Source organism: Canis lupus, chromosome 34 (genome assembly GCF_003254725.2).
Source record: "Canis lupus dingo isolate Sandy chromosome 34, ASM325472v2, whole genome shotgun sequence".
NCBI classification, from domain to species: domain Eukaryota; kingdom Metazoa; phylum Chordata; class Mammalia; order Carnivora; family Canidae; genus Canis; species Canis lupus.
The window spans coordinates 26064948-26081015 of NC_064276.1; the positions used below are offsets into that span (position 1 = coordinate 26064948).

At 42.5% G+C, this 16068-nt stretch overlaps 1 protein-coding gene across 12 annotated transcripts in view; it reads left to right on the plus strand.

Moving 5' to 3' along the window:
• SCHIP1 (schwannomin interacting protein 1) overlaps window positions 1–16068 on the plus strand; it is a 711518-nt gene that overhangs the window by 669656 nt on the left and 25794 nt on the right. For 11 of the 12 annotated variants that reach the window (XM_025425391.3, XM_035710256.2, XM_049105868.1 and 8 more), the window contains one exon: window positions 13590–13708. In XM_025425391.3, coding sequence (XP_025281176.3) covers window positions 13590–13708 — 119 coding nt within the window. Of the gene's footprint in view, window positions 1–696; window positions 1235–13589; window positions 13709–16068 lie in introns of those variants that run through there. The other variant, XM_025425397.3, reaches the window with a different exon arrangement.

Here is a 16068-nt window from a genome sequence, read left to right on the forward strand (position 1 = left end):
TTGTCCAAGCATGTCAGAGTATAAGATGGTTTGTTAAACGGTGGCTTGGCCTTTGAATTCTCCTTTGGCCCCTTTCTCCTGCAAACAGTAACTTTTTAAAATAAATAGTGGGAATATTTTTAGTTTATGGTAGTAGTAATTTGATAATGACGAGTATGTGCTTGTGTGTGCACTTCTGTTTGTGTGCTTCTTGCGGCAAAACATCCTCCAGCTGTGGGCCTTCTCCTTCCCTGTATGTAAAGACAGTAAAAAAAAAAAAAAAAAAGCCATGGGAAAAGGGTAAAGAGAGCAGCAAAAAGGAACATTCTCTTTTGTGAAAAAGCCCGCCACTGGCTGGAGTTTTTTTTCCCCACTGACTGGATTTTAAAGAAAAGTTGATGGATCTTTTTCTCTTGCCTATATGGATAGAACAAAGCACTGATCTTGAGGCAGAGGGGTCCTTCTCTAAGATGGAAATAAATGTTGTCCTTTTGCTGGGGCTACTACCAGAAGATGTGATTTTCATATCTGATTTTAAGAAATGGTTGGTTATAGGAAAAGAGGAGGGGAGCAAACATCTGTCGTCTTACAGGTTAGTCTTTAAATTATACTGTTTTCATTTTGTCATGGGATACCCGGCTTTTAAGTCACTACTGAAGTCTGGGAGGCTGGGGTTTTGCATCTATTTTTATCCCTCACACTACCGTGGTTCAGAATAAGGTTGCTGGTTTCCTCGCAGGGCTCCAGTCCACACTCAGCCCTGAACTGGGGAGTGGTGGTGTGTGTGTGTGTGGGGGGGGGGGGGGTGTCGAATCAGCCTTCCCTTGATTGGGAGGAAGAAAGGTGCTGTGGAGAGAAATCCAGGCAAGATCACTCAGGGGAAGGGGACAGCAGACGGTGGAAAGGCTGGACATTCAACAAGCTGAGTGTCGAGGCAGAGTGAGCCTCAGAAACAGCAGCTGCCCCTGTGCCAGAGCTGAGGACAGAGCAGGGAGGCCGGGCAGGGCGGTGTCTCTGGGACAGAGCAGGGGCAAGGACATGCATAACGAGGCACAGGCTCTTAGCTGGCTCTCCATGGCAGCATGAGCAAGTAACTAGGGTACTGGGCGATTGGCACATCAGCCTATCAGAATTCATGGGAGGTTATTTCTTAAGTGAAATTCTAAAGAGTTAAAGGATGAATTTGGACAGTGATGGAATGGATGACATCATCAGTCAAGAATCCCCATTGGATATGGAGGGGAATTATAAAAAGGTAAGGGGTGGGGGAGAGCTCTTTTGTTTGTAAACAATTGGACCATTTTTCTAACTGGGAGAAAGATCACCCTTGAAGAGTGGCCAAATTCCACACTTAGTTGCCATTGCCATAACATATTCAGGAAAACTAAATGCACAGAAGTAGAGGCATTAAGTTAGAAAGGTTCTTCTTTCTGCTTTTCTTGGCTTGTACTCATTAATATATTATAGCAGTAACTTGAATACATATGTTGTTATTCTGAAGTTGAAACAATTCTATCATGCATTTAGTTGCTAGGCAGTCTTTTTATGTAAAAGAATAATTCAAAAAAATTTTTGACATATATTGCTAGTTTACCTGCAGTAAATTATTACTAGAATGTTTAACCAGTCTTTTAATTTTTTTTTAAATACAGAATTTTATTTAGAAACTGTTTAAAGTAGAAAAAAAACCCTGTCAAGAAAGACAAGGTGGAAAATGGGTTCCTAATAAAATGGAATTTTAGGGCAACAAAAGTCTAAAAGGCCACAAAAGAGAAATAGCACCACTGTTATTTGAACAATGGCTAGTTACATGCATTTTTTGGTAACCAGTCTTTTAAGTTTGACTTCTTTAACAATGAAAAATATAGTTTTACTAAGAGGAGGGTGAGTGGGATTTTGAAAAATCGATAATTATCTGCTAATACTTTGCTAGCCTTTTCTTTAGAAAGACCGTAAATATATTTTTGGAATGTTTTATCTGGTAATTGTTGGTAATAACAGGCCCAAGTAAAAATAGCTTTAGTTATATGGGTGAGGTCATGAAATTAAACTACAAGTATATGCTTGTCTGTCCACAGAAGGCTAAACTTAACACAGTATGTCCTTCCCCCTTATTGTCCACAAGTCAAGTGTAGGTCACAACACAGTACAGTGTGAAGAATAAGGGTCCTTCCATCATGGACCTGGAGAATAAGACCTCTTTGCCTTCAGAGGCAAATATGGGTAAATACTGCCTCTTTGAGCAGCAAAATTTGCTGCTCAATTTTCAGTTTGATCAACTAGGTCATGAACTTTTTTCCCCCAGAGTAAGATCTAGAAAGTTCTATCATGATAGTTTCTTAAGTATAAAAACATGAAGTATGGCATTTTATATATTAAATACTAAATTGTGTGTGAGTGTGGGGATGTTTTAAGTATGTACTTTATTTCTTAGAGCAGTTGACAGTAGCTTATACTCTTTTCTTCAGAACCCCAGACTTTAAAAGAGGTTTAAATGACCTGCCATGTTGCCCTATGCATTTTTCTTCCCCAGCGCTCCCCAAGAAGAGAACGAGTGCCTAAGGTAGTAAGTGTGCAGAATACTAAAACTCTGACACCTCTCAGTTGCCCCCTCCTGCGAGAAGCAGGTGTGCAAAAGTGGCAGAGGACACTCAGCAATCATAGTGGGTCGCTTGCCAAGCCCTGTCAACCCGTTTCTCATGTAGAAAAGTGTAGGTCAGTTTGCACTTAGGAAAAATGAAAGACATACCATGGCCACTGCAGTAACAACAGAGTAATGACCACTGTAGTTTTTTTCCCCTCCTTGGAAACTGAGAGAGCCCACATGCCTGGAATGAGCAAGCGATGATTTGCAGGCAACCTGATACAGCACTGACTAAAATGGCAAACATGTGAGGCTCAAGTGGCTTTAAAACATCACCAGCAACAAAACAGAGTTGCATTGTGTAATTCTTTATCGAACTAAGGCAGCAAAATGCCACCTGTGATTTCAGGAGAAACAGTATCTAATAGGTTAGTACAAAAGACCACTAGATGAAACTACTAGGTATGTAGGATACACAGAGATCAATCTGTATTTTTCAGGCCCCTAAACATGGGAACCAGCCTCTTGTCATTTCAGCTTTTTAACTACTTTTCCCAAGCAAAGGGCTTGCAAACTAAGGTACATGTTGGGTACTCTGAAGGCTTCATTATGTTAAAAAAAAAAAAAAAAAAAACACTATTGGTCATTTCATCAAGAACTTCTAGTGAAGCAGAGCAACATATGCTTTCTTTAAAATACCAAGAATAGGAAAACAGTTACCTAGTATAGAAAAATCACTTTTCCTAATTCATATCTTCCTTTTCTACATTTTTCTCTCTAATGTTTTTGCTGTTTGACTGGGTAAAAAATTAAATTAGATGCCATAAAGCAGTGGTCTGCAGGCTTTTTGGCCTTGGCTCCATCAGCATAATGTTTCTGAGCCCATACACCTATTTTATTCATAAATTATACATATATAAATGTACTATAAATGTATATTTTGTATGTATAAAACCTATACACCTATTTTATTCATAAATTATACATATATAGATATACTGTAAATGTATATTTTGTATGTATAAAACCTATACACAAGTGGACATTTTTAAAACAAAATGTTTCTAAATATGAAAGTTTTAATAATTTCTTCTTTCACCTCCTGTCACTTTGAGGTCAGCTGTCAAAAACAGTTGGAAAATTGGTATACTCCTGCCTAGGTACAATACAGTTTCCTCTGCCAGTCACACTAATAAATACCACATGTGTGTAGGGATTATTTTGCAAGGTTGTTTTAAAGTCAGGCAAACAGCCTTCAGGGGGAAAAGGTCACCTTCCCATGTCTAAAATTAGATTCCACCTTGGCAAAGGAAGGAAAAGAGTACACATCTGTTCCTATTCCTTGGGGGAGGCCCTGATGGTGAAAAAGATGTTTCATTAAGGACCTCTGGTTTATTCAGGAGTAGTTGAAAAATGGTCCTCAACAGAAAGCAGCTCTTAGTGTATGGGGAGGAAAGGCTGCCTTGTGGCAGGATCTCAGGTGTGTATGTCGGGCCATTATCGTCCTGCCTCACCCTGAGCAGCCTCTGACCTTCTGCTAAAGCCCCACACAGCCGACTGTCCTCAGGACCCCCGTTGCCACCCGGGGATCCCCATGCAGCCCGGGATCTCTGTCCCGATTCCTCAGCTGTCACCCCTAAGAGCCCCTTCACGTCCCTGGCATGGCGTGTGGGGCCAGAGCCACAGAAGGGGGCCTGGGCTTTGCCTCCAGGAGCTTGCAGCCCCAGCGGGGAGGCACACAAATAAGCTGCCATGGGATCGATGCTGCCCGGAAGGATGTTCGGATCCAGCGTGCACCTGGGAGACGTGCATGCAGCCTTGGCCGGCGCAGGACCCAGGCAAGAGCCACCGTACGCTGAGGGGAGACCAAGGACCCAGGCTAGAGCCACCGTACGTTGAGGGGAGGCCAAGAAAGGAAAAGAAGACAATTTCACCCAGAATGCGGCGAAAGGCTGGCCGCCACTTGGTCCCCGGGCAGAGCAAGCCCAGGACGCTGCTGTGTCCCCAGGCTGCTGCTTGCAGAAGACGGAGCTGCGGACGGGCCGCGTGTGGCCGAGGAGGGAGAGGCCGGCTCGCTCGCTTTGTTTCTCCGAGGTGCTGTCTCTGGTGTCGTGCATCCAATTATGGTGAAAGATTGGGGAGGAGCCCGTGAAAAAAATTAAAAGGCTGGAAGGAACAATATTTAAAGTGAAGCCACAGCTGCGCCTCATGTTTTTTTTAAAAGGTGAATGGAAATGACTGCTTGAGATAAACTGCAATAAACAGGAAGACAGAATGCCAGCTGCCATTCCAGACAAGAGCTCTGCCCTCCCCACACAATTAGGAGGAAAAGCAGCCGTCGACCTCCATTAACCCTCACGTCTTCCTGCCTGGAAGGGCTGGATACGCTTGAAGAACCCTGTGGAGCTCCTGAACCCTGGAGCCTAGCCTCACCTCGGCCACCTGGGGACGATCGTGCAGCTTTCTGGGCCACCGTCTCCTTTTCTTTCAAGGGAGGAATTGGCCTGGTTGGTCTCAGATGCTATAAATATAAAAATATTAAAGCCTCTTGGCTCCTGGTTCAGAGTCCAGGTTTCCATCCTGTCACCCTGTTAGCACACCTCCATTGGCCAGCCTGGTCAGGGATGGGCTGTTGCAGGTTAGCTGGATTTTCTAGATAAACAGTACGTGAGTTACCTATCCGGGGTGGGGGTGGGGGTATTTTTTTTGAGAGAGAGAGAATTCTTATATATGAGATGTAATTCACATATCATAAAATTTGCCATTCCATACTGTACATTTTGATGGTTTTTAGTATATCCCTAAGTTTATGCAAACCCCTGCTAATCCCAGAACATTGTCATCACCCCCAGAAAGAAGCCCTGTACTCATTAGCAGTTACGCCTAGTTACCCCCTTCCCCCACAACCATTAATCTACTTTCTTTCTTCATAGATTTGCCTGTTCTGGACATTTCTGGCTCTTTTACCCTTTTCTGTACTCTTTTCACAAGCTTATCCCACCCCTCCCTTTAATGTTAACAACAGCTACCATTGAATAAGTTTCTGTCTGGGCCAGGCACTGCGCCAGGCCCTTTCTATACAGTATTTCATTTAATCCTTAAAACAACTTATAAGATAGGTATTAGTATCCCCCCCCCCACCTTTTCTTTTCAGAAAAAGAAACTGAGGCTTAAAGTGTTTCTGTAATTTGCACTAGTAAGCATCAGAGTCAAGATGTTAACTTGGGTCTTCTTGACACCAAATGCCCTGAAGTCCCTGCCTCCTTCCTGGTCATGCCTGTGTCTGGCTCGCCCGGATCCTAAGTCCACCCTGATGTGGGAAATTGAGGACATCAGCTTCCTGGAAGTTGACGGAGGTTGCACTGTTTCATAACCATGCAGTAGGTCTTTTGAACCGTTGTGTTCTCACTGTGATACTGAATGACAGTGCTGGTTTTAAAGACTTCTAAAATGTCACCTGTTAGAAAGAGTTCCCAGACAACACTGCCCTGTGTTAAAAAGTAGTCTCTGTAGCCAATCACATGAGAACCAGAAAAAGCTCAAGATGCTTCCAGCAGGGGCGCCTGGGTGTCTCCGTCAGTTAAGTGTCTGCCTTCTGCTCAGGTCATCATCCCAGGGTCCTGGGATCGAGCCCCAGTTGGTCCCTGCTCAGCAGGGAGTCTATTTCTTTCCTTCTCCCTTTGCCCCTCACACGCACACTGTCTCAAATAAATGTCTCAAATAAATGAATAAAATCTTTAAAAACAAAAACAAGATGTTCCCAGCAGTTCCTGTTTTGGATATACCACTCATAGGGGAGGAAAACTTTAGTTTCCAACTGTATCCCCTTAGGGCTTAATGTGAAAGGCTTCCACTACGCAGTCTCTGTGGATTGCACCTGGGGCTCCTGTTACCTTCACCAGAGTTCCCATTCAGCCAGTAATTGGCTACTAAACTTCAGCCCTAGGTGTTAGATACCTTTGTTCTGGTCCTTAACAATTAAGAGTAGTCAGGGATGTTAGGGACACTGCACAACAGCACCTGTGCCCACCTACTTCCGTTTATATTGCCTCCCCATAGCATGAAGAGAAGGAATGCAGTCAATAGGCAAAACGTCCTTAGGGTTAACTAATTTTAAACAAAAATCTATACCCTCTGGACTAGCATCCCCACACTTTTAATGTCAAGCAGGTCTCTGAACTAGGTATCAGAAGACCCTGGGCCCTACAGTATCTTCCCCTCAGGTGCCCATCCTGGACTTTAGGTCTCCAAAGCCAGCTCTCTCATGAGTACTGATGCTGAGCAAGCCCAACCCTGGCCTCAACACTGCCCAACAGCTCAGCCTGACATCTAGTCCAGAGCTGCAAGGATGCAAAGATGAGAGATTAGACAGATCGGTGCAAGGATGCAAAGATGAGAGATTTCAACAGCTTTTCAGGAAATCTTTCTGGACTGATTAGTTTAAGTGTCTGACATGGAAAATATCAGAAATACAAAAGGAAAAGAAAACGTCCAGAGAGTATCCATTTAGTAATACAATGGAAAGGTAGTAGGTTATTTAACTTCTGTTTCCACTAAGAATTGAAAAGGTCTTCCCAGGGGTAAAATCAGATGCAAACATTTGAAAAAAAAAAAAAAAACCTGCACAGTACTTTTAAGCATTTGACATCCAAAAGTGCACAATTATTTTCTTATAGAATGATTTCATATTTTGATCTTGTGGCAAACCCATGGTTGTTTCAATAGAAAAATAACTGATATCAGCATACTTGTGTTTTCTTTTTTGTTTGTTTTTAAGAAAATGCAATTTGCCTAATGAACAAATAAGTTCTATACTTCTGGTTCCCAATGTTTAAAAGCCTCAGACTCCTCCACAATGGAATGCTGCCTGTAAATGTTAGAGTAAAGCTCTCTTCCTTACGAGCTGAGGAGAGAAATAAGAGTGACTTCTGTTTTCCTAAAGGAAGAGTGCTTTTCCACAGGGAGCTCCAGAATCCCAGATGCATTCCCTGATGGATGCTGCTAATGGGGATGAGGCTGATATCACTAGGCAATAGATTGCACTGAAGCGAGGGCTTCATTAATTGCTTCAAAACAGGCATCCTGGCAAGGCCGGGCGGCTACAGATGAAATCCACCTGGATCCAGAGTGTGGCCATCCACATGGAACAGCTGTGTGCTCAGTTAGGGAAGAGCCGACTCTGTGTTCCATCTAGCTACTTGATCTGTTCAACTGCTTAAAGCCGGGCTTCTCAAAGTATCTGAACCAACAGCATCAGCAGCATCTGGGAACTTGTGAAAAAAATGCATTTTCTCAGCTGCACCCCAGACCTTCTGAATGAGGAAAAATAGTCTGTGTCTTTACAAGCCCTTCAGATGATGTTCATGCATAATCAAGTTTGAGAACTACCAGTGTAAAGAAATTTGTGACAGAGAGAGGGCCACTTGGTACGCATGCCCGGCCTCTGCAATTCTCCACTTGGCATACTGGTGTTCCAGCAACCTCCTGGCATCCTGAGTTTCTTTATGGGCCATGGGGGATCAGCTTATGGAATAATGTGGCCCCAGTTCTTAGGAGGTTTTTCCTCAGTGGTGATTCACATGCACCCTCAAGTGTGCAAAGCACTGACCAGCAGCAGTTGAGCAGCGCAGAAAGGAGGATGCCAGGAGAGGTATCTTCCAGGATCAGAAGCGAACTGAGTACTGAGAAGGTTAGCATTGTAAAAGCACATCCAATAATAAAGGGTTCTGTTCCCTGAAGCAAGTGGAACTGGGGAGGAGGGGAAGGTCAATCCAGGGAAAAGATGGATGACGGGAAATTTGGGGGAAACAGTTTTCGTTCTCCTCATCCCACAGCTGAATCCCATTCAGGCCAGGTTATTTCTGTCCGCAAGCTCACATCTGCCTTTATTCCCATAGACCGGTATGCCATTCACATCAGCCAGGTCCTATGATTTTTCTGGACCAAACTTCTTTACACGTCTTCCTCCTTTGGGAAGTTTAAGGAACTCCTTCCTTTTCATCAGACAGGCCCTTTCCGGCTACATGGGTTTCATCATCTCTGCAGGAGTCAGAAGGAAACATCTGTTTGCAGTGTCCTGAGTACCAGCTGAGTTTAAGTTTAGGGTGTTATTTCCCAAAGTGTGCTCCTGAGAGGCCCAGTGGCCCCACAGCTACCCCCACAAAAATACAGTGTTTTTAGAAATGCGCAAGATACTCCCAATCTCCCATTTACAAATGTATGTGCAGATTAGCGTGTGAAAGACTGGGTGGCCCCTGCTTCAGAGACCCGAGACACCATGATGCTTCTGGCAAGGTGAACTGGGCCAGAGAAGTAGAAGGCAGGGCCAGAGGAGGGGCCTAGGAATGGTATTGTGTATAGGGGACAATATGACCCCATCCTGAAGAACCCGTGGAAAGAACATGGGGACATACCAGATTTGGAAAGGGACAGTATCTACTCAAGCAGAACAGTATGCTTTTTATTTCTTTTACCAAACACCCCTCTTTGTTCTTATCAAGCCTGGGGAATTGCAGCAGAACAGGGGGCAAGGTGGGAAGGGCTGAGCATCGGTGCTTAGGGTCTGACAGTGCTCAGTGGTCTGTGTTCTGAGATCGTGGCTCACATGGTAACCTCAGAAGCCATAGTGAGTCTTGTCTGCCTGGGCACAGGGGGTGGCAGTAGGGAATTCAGGGACAGGCGAGGACAAAAACTAACTTAACTGCCTGTGGCTAGACAATGGTGACTTTCTAAGCACATTTTTACTCTCCTCTTGGTCTTGAATAGGCTGCTTGTCTCACAGTGATGAGCCACTGTTCTTCAGTTGCCTGTTTGTTTTTTGCGAGTGGTTTTACCATGTTTTACCAGGGTAGTTCCTGGAGCCATTTTAGGAATGGACGTAGCTCCACGTGCCATAAGGCCAGCCTACAGTGTAGTTTGAAGTCTGCCTCTCCCTTTTCCTTCTACACTTACCTGTTCCTCACCCTGGGACACATTTGGGCTTTGGAGGTTGGAGGACATCGTTGCCCTACAAGTTAATTCTCTAGAAAACAAAAGAACTTTGAAACCACACCCACATACACACACACACACACACACACACACACACACTACACATGTGGGCAACTGAAGGGAAAATAATTCCAGTTGTTGAATTTTAAGAGAAAAACTGTTTTACTAATCAGTTGAATCTGGTTACTTGAAATGTTAGGAATGGCATCTGTTCCAAAAGGAAGACTAAGCGGTGATGTCAAGGAGAGAAGATTCTTGTTTTGTTAATATTTGCAGTCATGATTGGGCCTTGGTGTGTATATTTTCTCCTTTTCTGAAAACACATCACACCCATCTCTGGAAAGAAGTAGATCCATAATTCATAAGTCTCACATCATATCTCCAACATGGCGCCCACCGTTACTTGCCCGGACACCTCACTCATCAGTGTGGAAGGACAGAAAGATCTGGCACCAGGAGGATGGACTTGAATCCTAAGTCTTCTGTCTAACAGAAGGATAACCTTCCTTTACCCTCCAGTCCCTCATCTTCAAAGCAGGAATTGTTGGAGGATTAACCATAATAGCTACCATTCATCACACATTTACATTACCACCACCACTGCTGCTCAGCAATTTCCATAAATTTCCTCGTTTTCCTCCCAACATCCAGTGAGATCTTTTACCTCTGACCGAGGAAGGGCTTTCCAAGCACAGAGCTTGTCAACAACACTTCAAAGAAAGCAAGCTACTGACTTAAGGATGTTAACACTTAGATTCAAACTCAAAAGGATGAATCTGCTTAATATAAAAATTTCAAAACTTCCAATCTTTATTGAAAAGTAAAAGAAGTAATTCAGAGAAAAGCAAGTACAGTAACTAAAAAACTTAAGATCACTGATAATCAAAGACATTAACGTAAAAAGAATACCACTTTTTGCCTATCAAAAACAATACCAATTTTTTAAGTGAAAATAGTGTTAGCCAGGATATAGTGAAAGCCACACTCTTTTATGTTGCTGGTGGGCATATGTAAATTGGAACAGCTTTTCTTTGCAATGTGACGAAATGTGCCAAGAGCCTCAACAAATGTTCACACCCAGTTGATCTGGTAATTCCACTTCCAGGAACTTATCCTGAGGAAATAATCAGACACGTGGGCAGGGATTTATGTAAAAATGCTAACTTCTGTGTTATTTTTCATTGGATACACCCCAGATGACTAACAATAGAAGGTACTCCATAGGATAGAATGATGTACAACCGTTAAAAATCGTGTTTCAAAAAATATTAAATGAGAGAAATTTTCAAGGAAAATAAAAAGTATGATCCCCGTTTTATAAAAAGGAAGAAATACATACATAAGATAAAAAACTAAAAAGAAGTATTCTCCACAACCCAAAATGTTAACAGTGATCTGTGTCTAAGCAGTGGGATTATGGGTGTTTATGTTATTTACGCTTTTCTAGATTTATTCATTTGGATACAGAGAGAGAGAAGGGGAGAAGTGTGAGAGATGGTGTATTATAAAACAGTCCTCTTCAAGCTGGTCATGAAATATCCAAGTATAGAGAATTGTAATTAATGTCAACAGAAATATCTTTAAGGCTTTCTCCAATATCTCTAGCTCTAGTGCACCAAGTAAATCAGGAAAGATAGACTTAGAATCAAGGGCACGTTCACACATTTATACCTGGAATAGGTATTTTCTTCAAATAAAACCTCTTCCAGGCTAATGTTGGACATATTGTTGAACATTACTCATTAACACTCATGTTATCTGCTGATTTTATTTTTGGATATTCAATTTCACTCAACAGTTTTCTGACTAGAGAGATTGTTGGGTGAGAATCTCTTTTGTATTTTATATGAATTAAAAAACAGGTTCACTACCTACACTAATTCTGCATAGGAGATATTGGGATTTTGAAATGAACTTATAGATGTCAAATGATACCAAATGGTCCTGTTTCGGCAGAGCCATCACAAGTACCAGCCCTGCATATTTGGGAGAGTGGGTCACTTTTGTTTTTTTGTTTGTTTGTTTGTTTGTTTGTTTGTTTTTGGTGGGTCACTTTTATTAAGGTTTCCAGCAGCACCGTTGCAAGTGGTTAGTAAAATTAAAGGCCTTGTTGTTTCCCTTTACAACCTTACGGGTTTTTGAGGCTTAGTACTATGCTGACCCAGCAGACAATATATCAGCATGGCATCTGTAACTATATAAAAGCAATCTTTTACTTTGTGGCTGTATTGCACACACACACACACATGCACTGGAGCTCTTCAGTATGACACGGTTCCATTGGTACATGCCAATATGGAGAGCTATCCAAATAAACAGATACAGATAGAATCAGTTAAGTGTGAGAGTCGAAAGAATGCTGTGGTTTCCAAAGATTAAAAAATGCAAGGGAAAAGGAGACTGGAGATGAGCTGTCCTTGAACTGTAAGTTCAAAAATCTATTAAAACTAATTATTTGACGCTGGAGCCTGGGCTGTGTATTTTAGACTTGATCTCAGCCGAAAGATCGAAAAGCTCTGGGGATGTGTGTTTTAAAGACTGCAGGAGATTCTGATGCAACCAGTTGAAGCCGGGCAACTGAGAACCATGATCTTAGCAGCACTACTGTCACGTATTTTACTCTGCTCTGGTTAATATGGTACCCACTAGCTACCTGTGGCTGTGGAGCTCTTGAAATGCAGCTGGTGTGACTGAGGAGTTGAACTTTTAATTAATTAATTTTTAATCTAAATGCCAATAGTCACATGTAGCTAATAACCTCCATGTTAGAGCAGCCTGAACTTACAATACACTGCCTTCACTTGGGGGTAAAATGAGGCTGGTTTTGAGCCCACCCATCCCACAGATTGTGCGTTTTGTCACTGACAGTGATGCTCGGATGATGGCTCAGAGCTTTCACATGCAGCTTCTGGGTACTGGTGGCAACAGATGTGGCTCCTATGGGGGAAATCACGGGCCATCTTGCCTTCCAGAGCCACATTCAATCATGTGAGCCTCATTTGGTAATATAATTTGCTCATCATCATCATCATCGATGTCAGCCCCCCCGCTCAGAACATCCAGTGGTGCTTCTCCCATCCTTCATCATCCCATAGAACAGAAAACCAGGCTCTCATTTTAACCCCAGGATTTCTAACTCATTATGTTTGTTTTTGTAGTTGTTTTATTTTTAACTAAGGAAATCATTTCTAATCTTCTCCCCTGTTGTTTAAAGGGTTTGAAAGTTCAGCATGGTGAGTTTTTATGGGACTTTTATGGGAAGCCAAGTGTTGTAAACATATCCAAATTATCACAGTAGTATAGCTTCCCACATCCTTTTGCTACGCACACCGACCTGACTTCCCTTCAAAATATGAAACAGATGGGCCCAATTAGAATTTTCCAGCTACTCTAGGCCCTGTGTAAGGGTTTCTCATCTTCTGAACCTGGTGAGATCAGAACTCTTGAACAGAAGCAGTAGTTCCCGTCAAGACTGCGAGCTAGGTGCAGGCAGGGGTTACCAATTGTCCAGCCCGGGCTGGGTTTGGCGTCATAATGTGGCACCTGCCATCTCCCAGAGGCTTGGTGCATATTGGTTGAATGAGTTAATATTCTTGCAATAGACAAAGTGGGCTGCAGGGACAGTATAAGGAAGAGAGAAAACAAGATCTAGGGAAAGGCCACATTTGGGATAAAAGTGATTTGATTTTGGGCAAAGTGCTTGCCCTCCACTTTATTCTTTCATATCTAGTAGGTAAGAAGAAAGATTCCAGCACCCAGTAATCTAGTTCTCTCCCAGTGACGATCATTTAGTACCCCCATGGTGATTTCCTAGACCCGTGATCATGAAAGACTCTGAAGAACTGGAATTGCTTGCGGAGGTGAAACCAGGAAAGATTGGATAAATTTCAGCTCCTCATAATTCTCATGCTCTTGTGCTGTGGCCTATTCGTGTTTCATCTAAGGTTGCAGTTCTAAGAATCTTAGCAGTTAGACCGGCTATGGTTGTGATGTATCTGCCCGCTTATCAGCATTTTTTATTTTCCTGAAATTTTAGGCACAGAAAAATGAGAGAGAATCTATCCGACAGAAGTTGGCACTCGGAAGCTTCTTTGATGATGGCCCAGGAATTTATACCAGCTGTAGCAAGAGTGGGAAGCCAAGCCTTTCCTCTCGGTGAGTGTTCTTTTGAGTTGATTTTCTGATATGTACCTAATGGATTTTGTCATCCAACTATATATTTAATAAAAGATATCTTTTAAGCCCTTGAGTATTTTTCCCCATAATACTACCAGCTTTATTTGAATTCTAGACAGCCCCCCCCCCCCACCTATTGGGTTTGTTTTTTGCTTTTTAGTTTTTGCCCAACCACTTGAGGCCATATTTCTATATTTCTTTTTTTTTTTCCCTAAACACAACTCTGATTTTGGACTGTGATGGGGGAATCAAGCCACACTCTTAATCAAGCCGGCTAATGCTTAGAGAAGTGTGGCAGACCACCAGAATTCCCATTAAGCAGTCCCAAAGCATCCAGCATCCCCCCCCCTTTCATTTGATTGCAGTGAACACTGGTAACTGAGAAATACAATTCCCACTTTGATCATTCGATGTTTATTACAGTACTTAACCTGTCCTCCAGGCATTTTTCCTTTATCTTAATTTATTTCAGGATATCATTGCTCATTTATTGTAATTTATTTCAGGATACCATTGGTCATTTGCATAGCTTTTAATTCCAGTTGAAATATATTAAAATTATAATTTTACCTAGAAAATGGGGCTATAGACCAGAGCTTCCCAAACTTTAATTATGCATATGAAGCACTCCCTGTATAAATACTGGCTGTGTTTACCATGTTAAGCCAGGTGTGGGAGCACATGATAGCATTCATGCATTTATTCAACCAACGGATTTCCACTCTCTCCTCCCTGTATTGCCCAGAATTAGACACTTTAATGTCTATTTAAATCTATTCTGTCTTTCAATAAGCCTTGTCCTCAGTCTCATTCTTAGAGACTCACCTAAATCAGCAAAAATCAGAAAACACGCACATACTCCTATGCACATATAGGAGTTACCACTGTGGGTTCATGAGTGGAGACAGGAGATAAAAAGTCTCAGCCTCTCCTCCTCCGCCAGGTGCCAGCCTGGTCTCCTAGGATTCCCTCACTTTTCTCACGTGTCATTCCAGAGCTGGAAAACACCTGTTCCTCCCCCTCCCCCCAACTCCCGTAGGATGTGGCAGGAGGAGCTCTGGTGGCCTGGAGACTGAGGATTAGTCCTAGTCATTTTCTAATTTTGAGACTCTTAACAATTTTGTTTTGCCAATGCCTCAGTTTCCTTGTTTTTGTAAAATGAGGAGATGTGACCATATAGATCTCTATTGCTTTTCTTTAATATTCCCCTAAAGCATCAAAAAGTTTTCTTCTAGATACCCCATCTCTCTGCCTAGCAAAGTCACATTCATCTGGCCCAAATGGGGGGTTTTGTTTTTAAAATCAAAGTTGCTGGGAATCCCTGGGTGGCTCAGTGGTTTAGCGCCTGCCTTCCGCCCAGGGCATGATCCTGGAGTCCCAGGATGGAATCCCACATCAGGCTCCCTGCATGGAGCCTGCTTCTCCCTCTGCCTGTGTCTCTGCCAATCTTTCTCTCTCTCTCTCTCTCTCTCTCTCTCTCTCTCTCTGTCTTTCATGAATAAATAAATAAAATCTTTTTTAAAAAATGTTACACACTCACATGCATATATGGCTCTGAAAATAATAATAACTACAAGATGTATAATAACAACACAAAATTAAAATTACAGTCCCCTGTCCCATCTCTCTCTATCGTGTCCCACTCACCAGAAACCGTAACTTTTAACTCCTTGGCTGTTTCTTCTGGTAATTTACCTGTATATCTCTAAGTAAGTCTTTGCTTTAAATAACCATATATTGGGGTTGCCTGGGTGGCTCAGTCAGTTAAGCGTCTGCCTTGGGTTCAGGTCATGATCCCATGGTCCTGGGATAGAGCCCCATGTTGGGCTCCCCGCTCAGTGGGGAGTCTGCTTCTCCCTCTCTCTCTATTCCTACCCCCTGCTGTGTGCACTCACTCTCTCTCTCAGCGAAGTAAATAAAATATTTAAAAAGTAAATAAATAACTATCTACTACCAATTATAGAAGATTGCAATTCATATCTTTTACAGCTCTCCCATAGACATATCATTATAACTCCCTCATTCTCCATTTATAATTATTTTATAATTTGGGGTCCAATAACGGTTCATTCTTTACATTATGAAGATCGTTGATTACACTGAACCATGTCATAAACTGTGATTACTTGAGAAACAGTATTGTTTGTCTTGAAATGAAAATTGCCTCATTTTTCCCTTTGCCAATCCGTGGTTTTGACTGCTATATTATATTCCACTGTGTGAGTATATCACCGTTTACTTAGCTACTCTTCTGAATATAGGCATTGAGTTGTTTCACAGGTCTTGCTCTTGTAAATAGTGCTGCTTATGAACACCCTTGCCCATGTCTTCTGCTATCC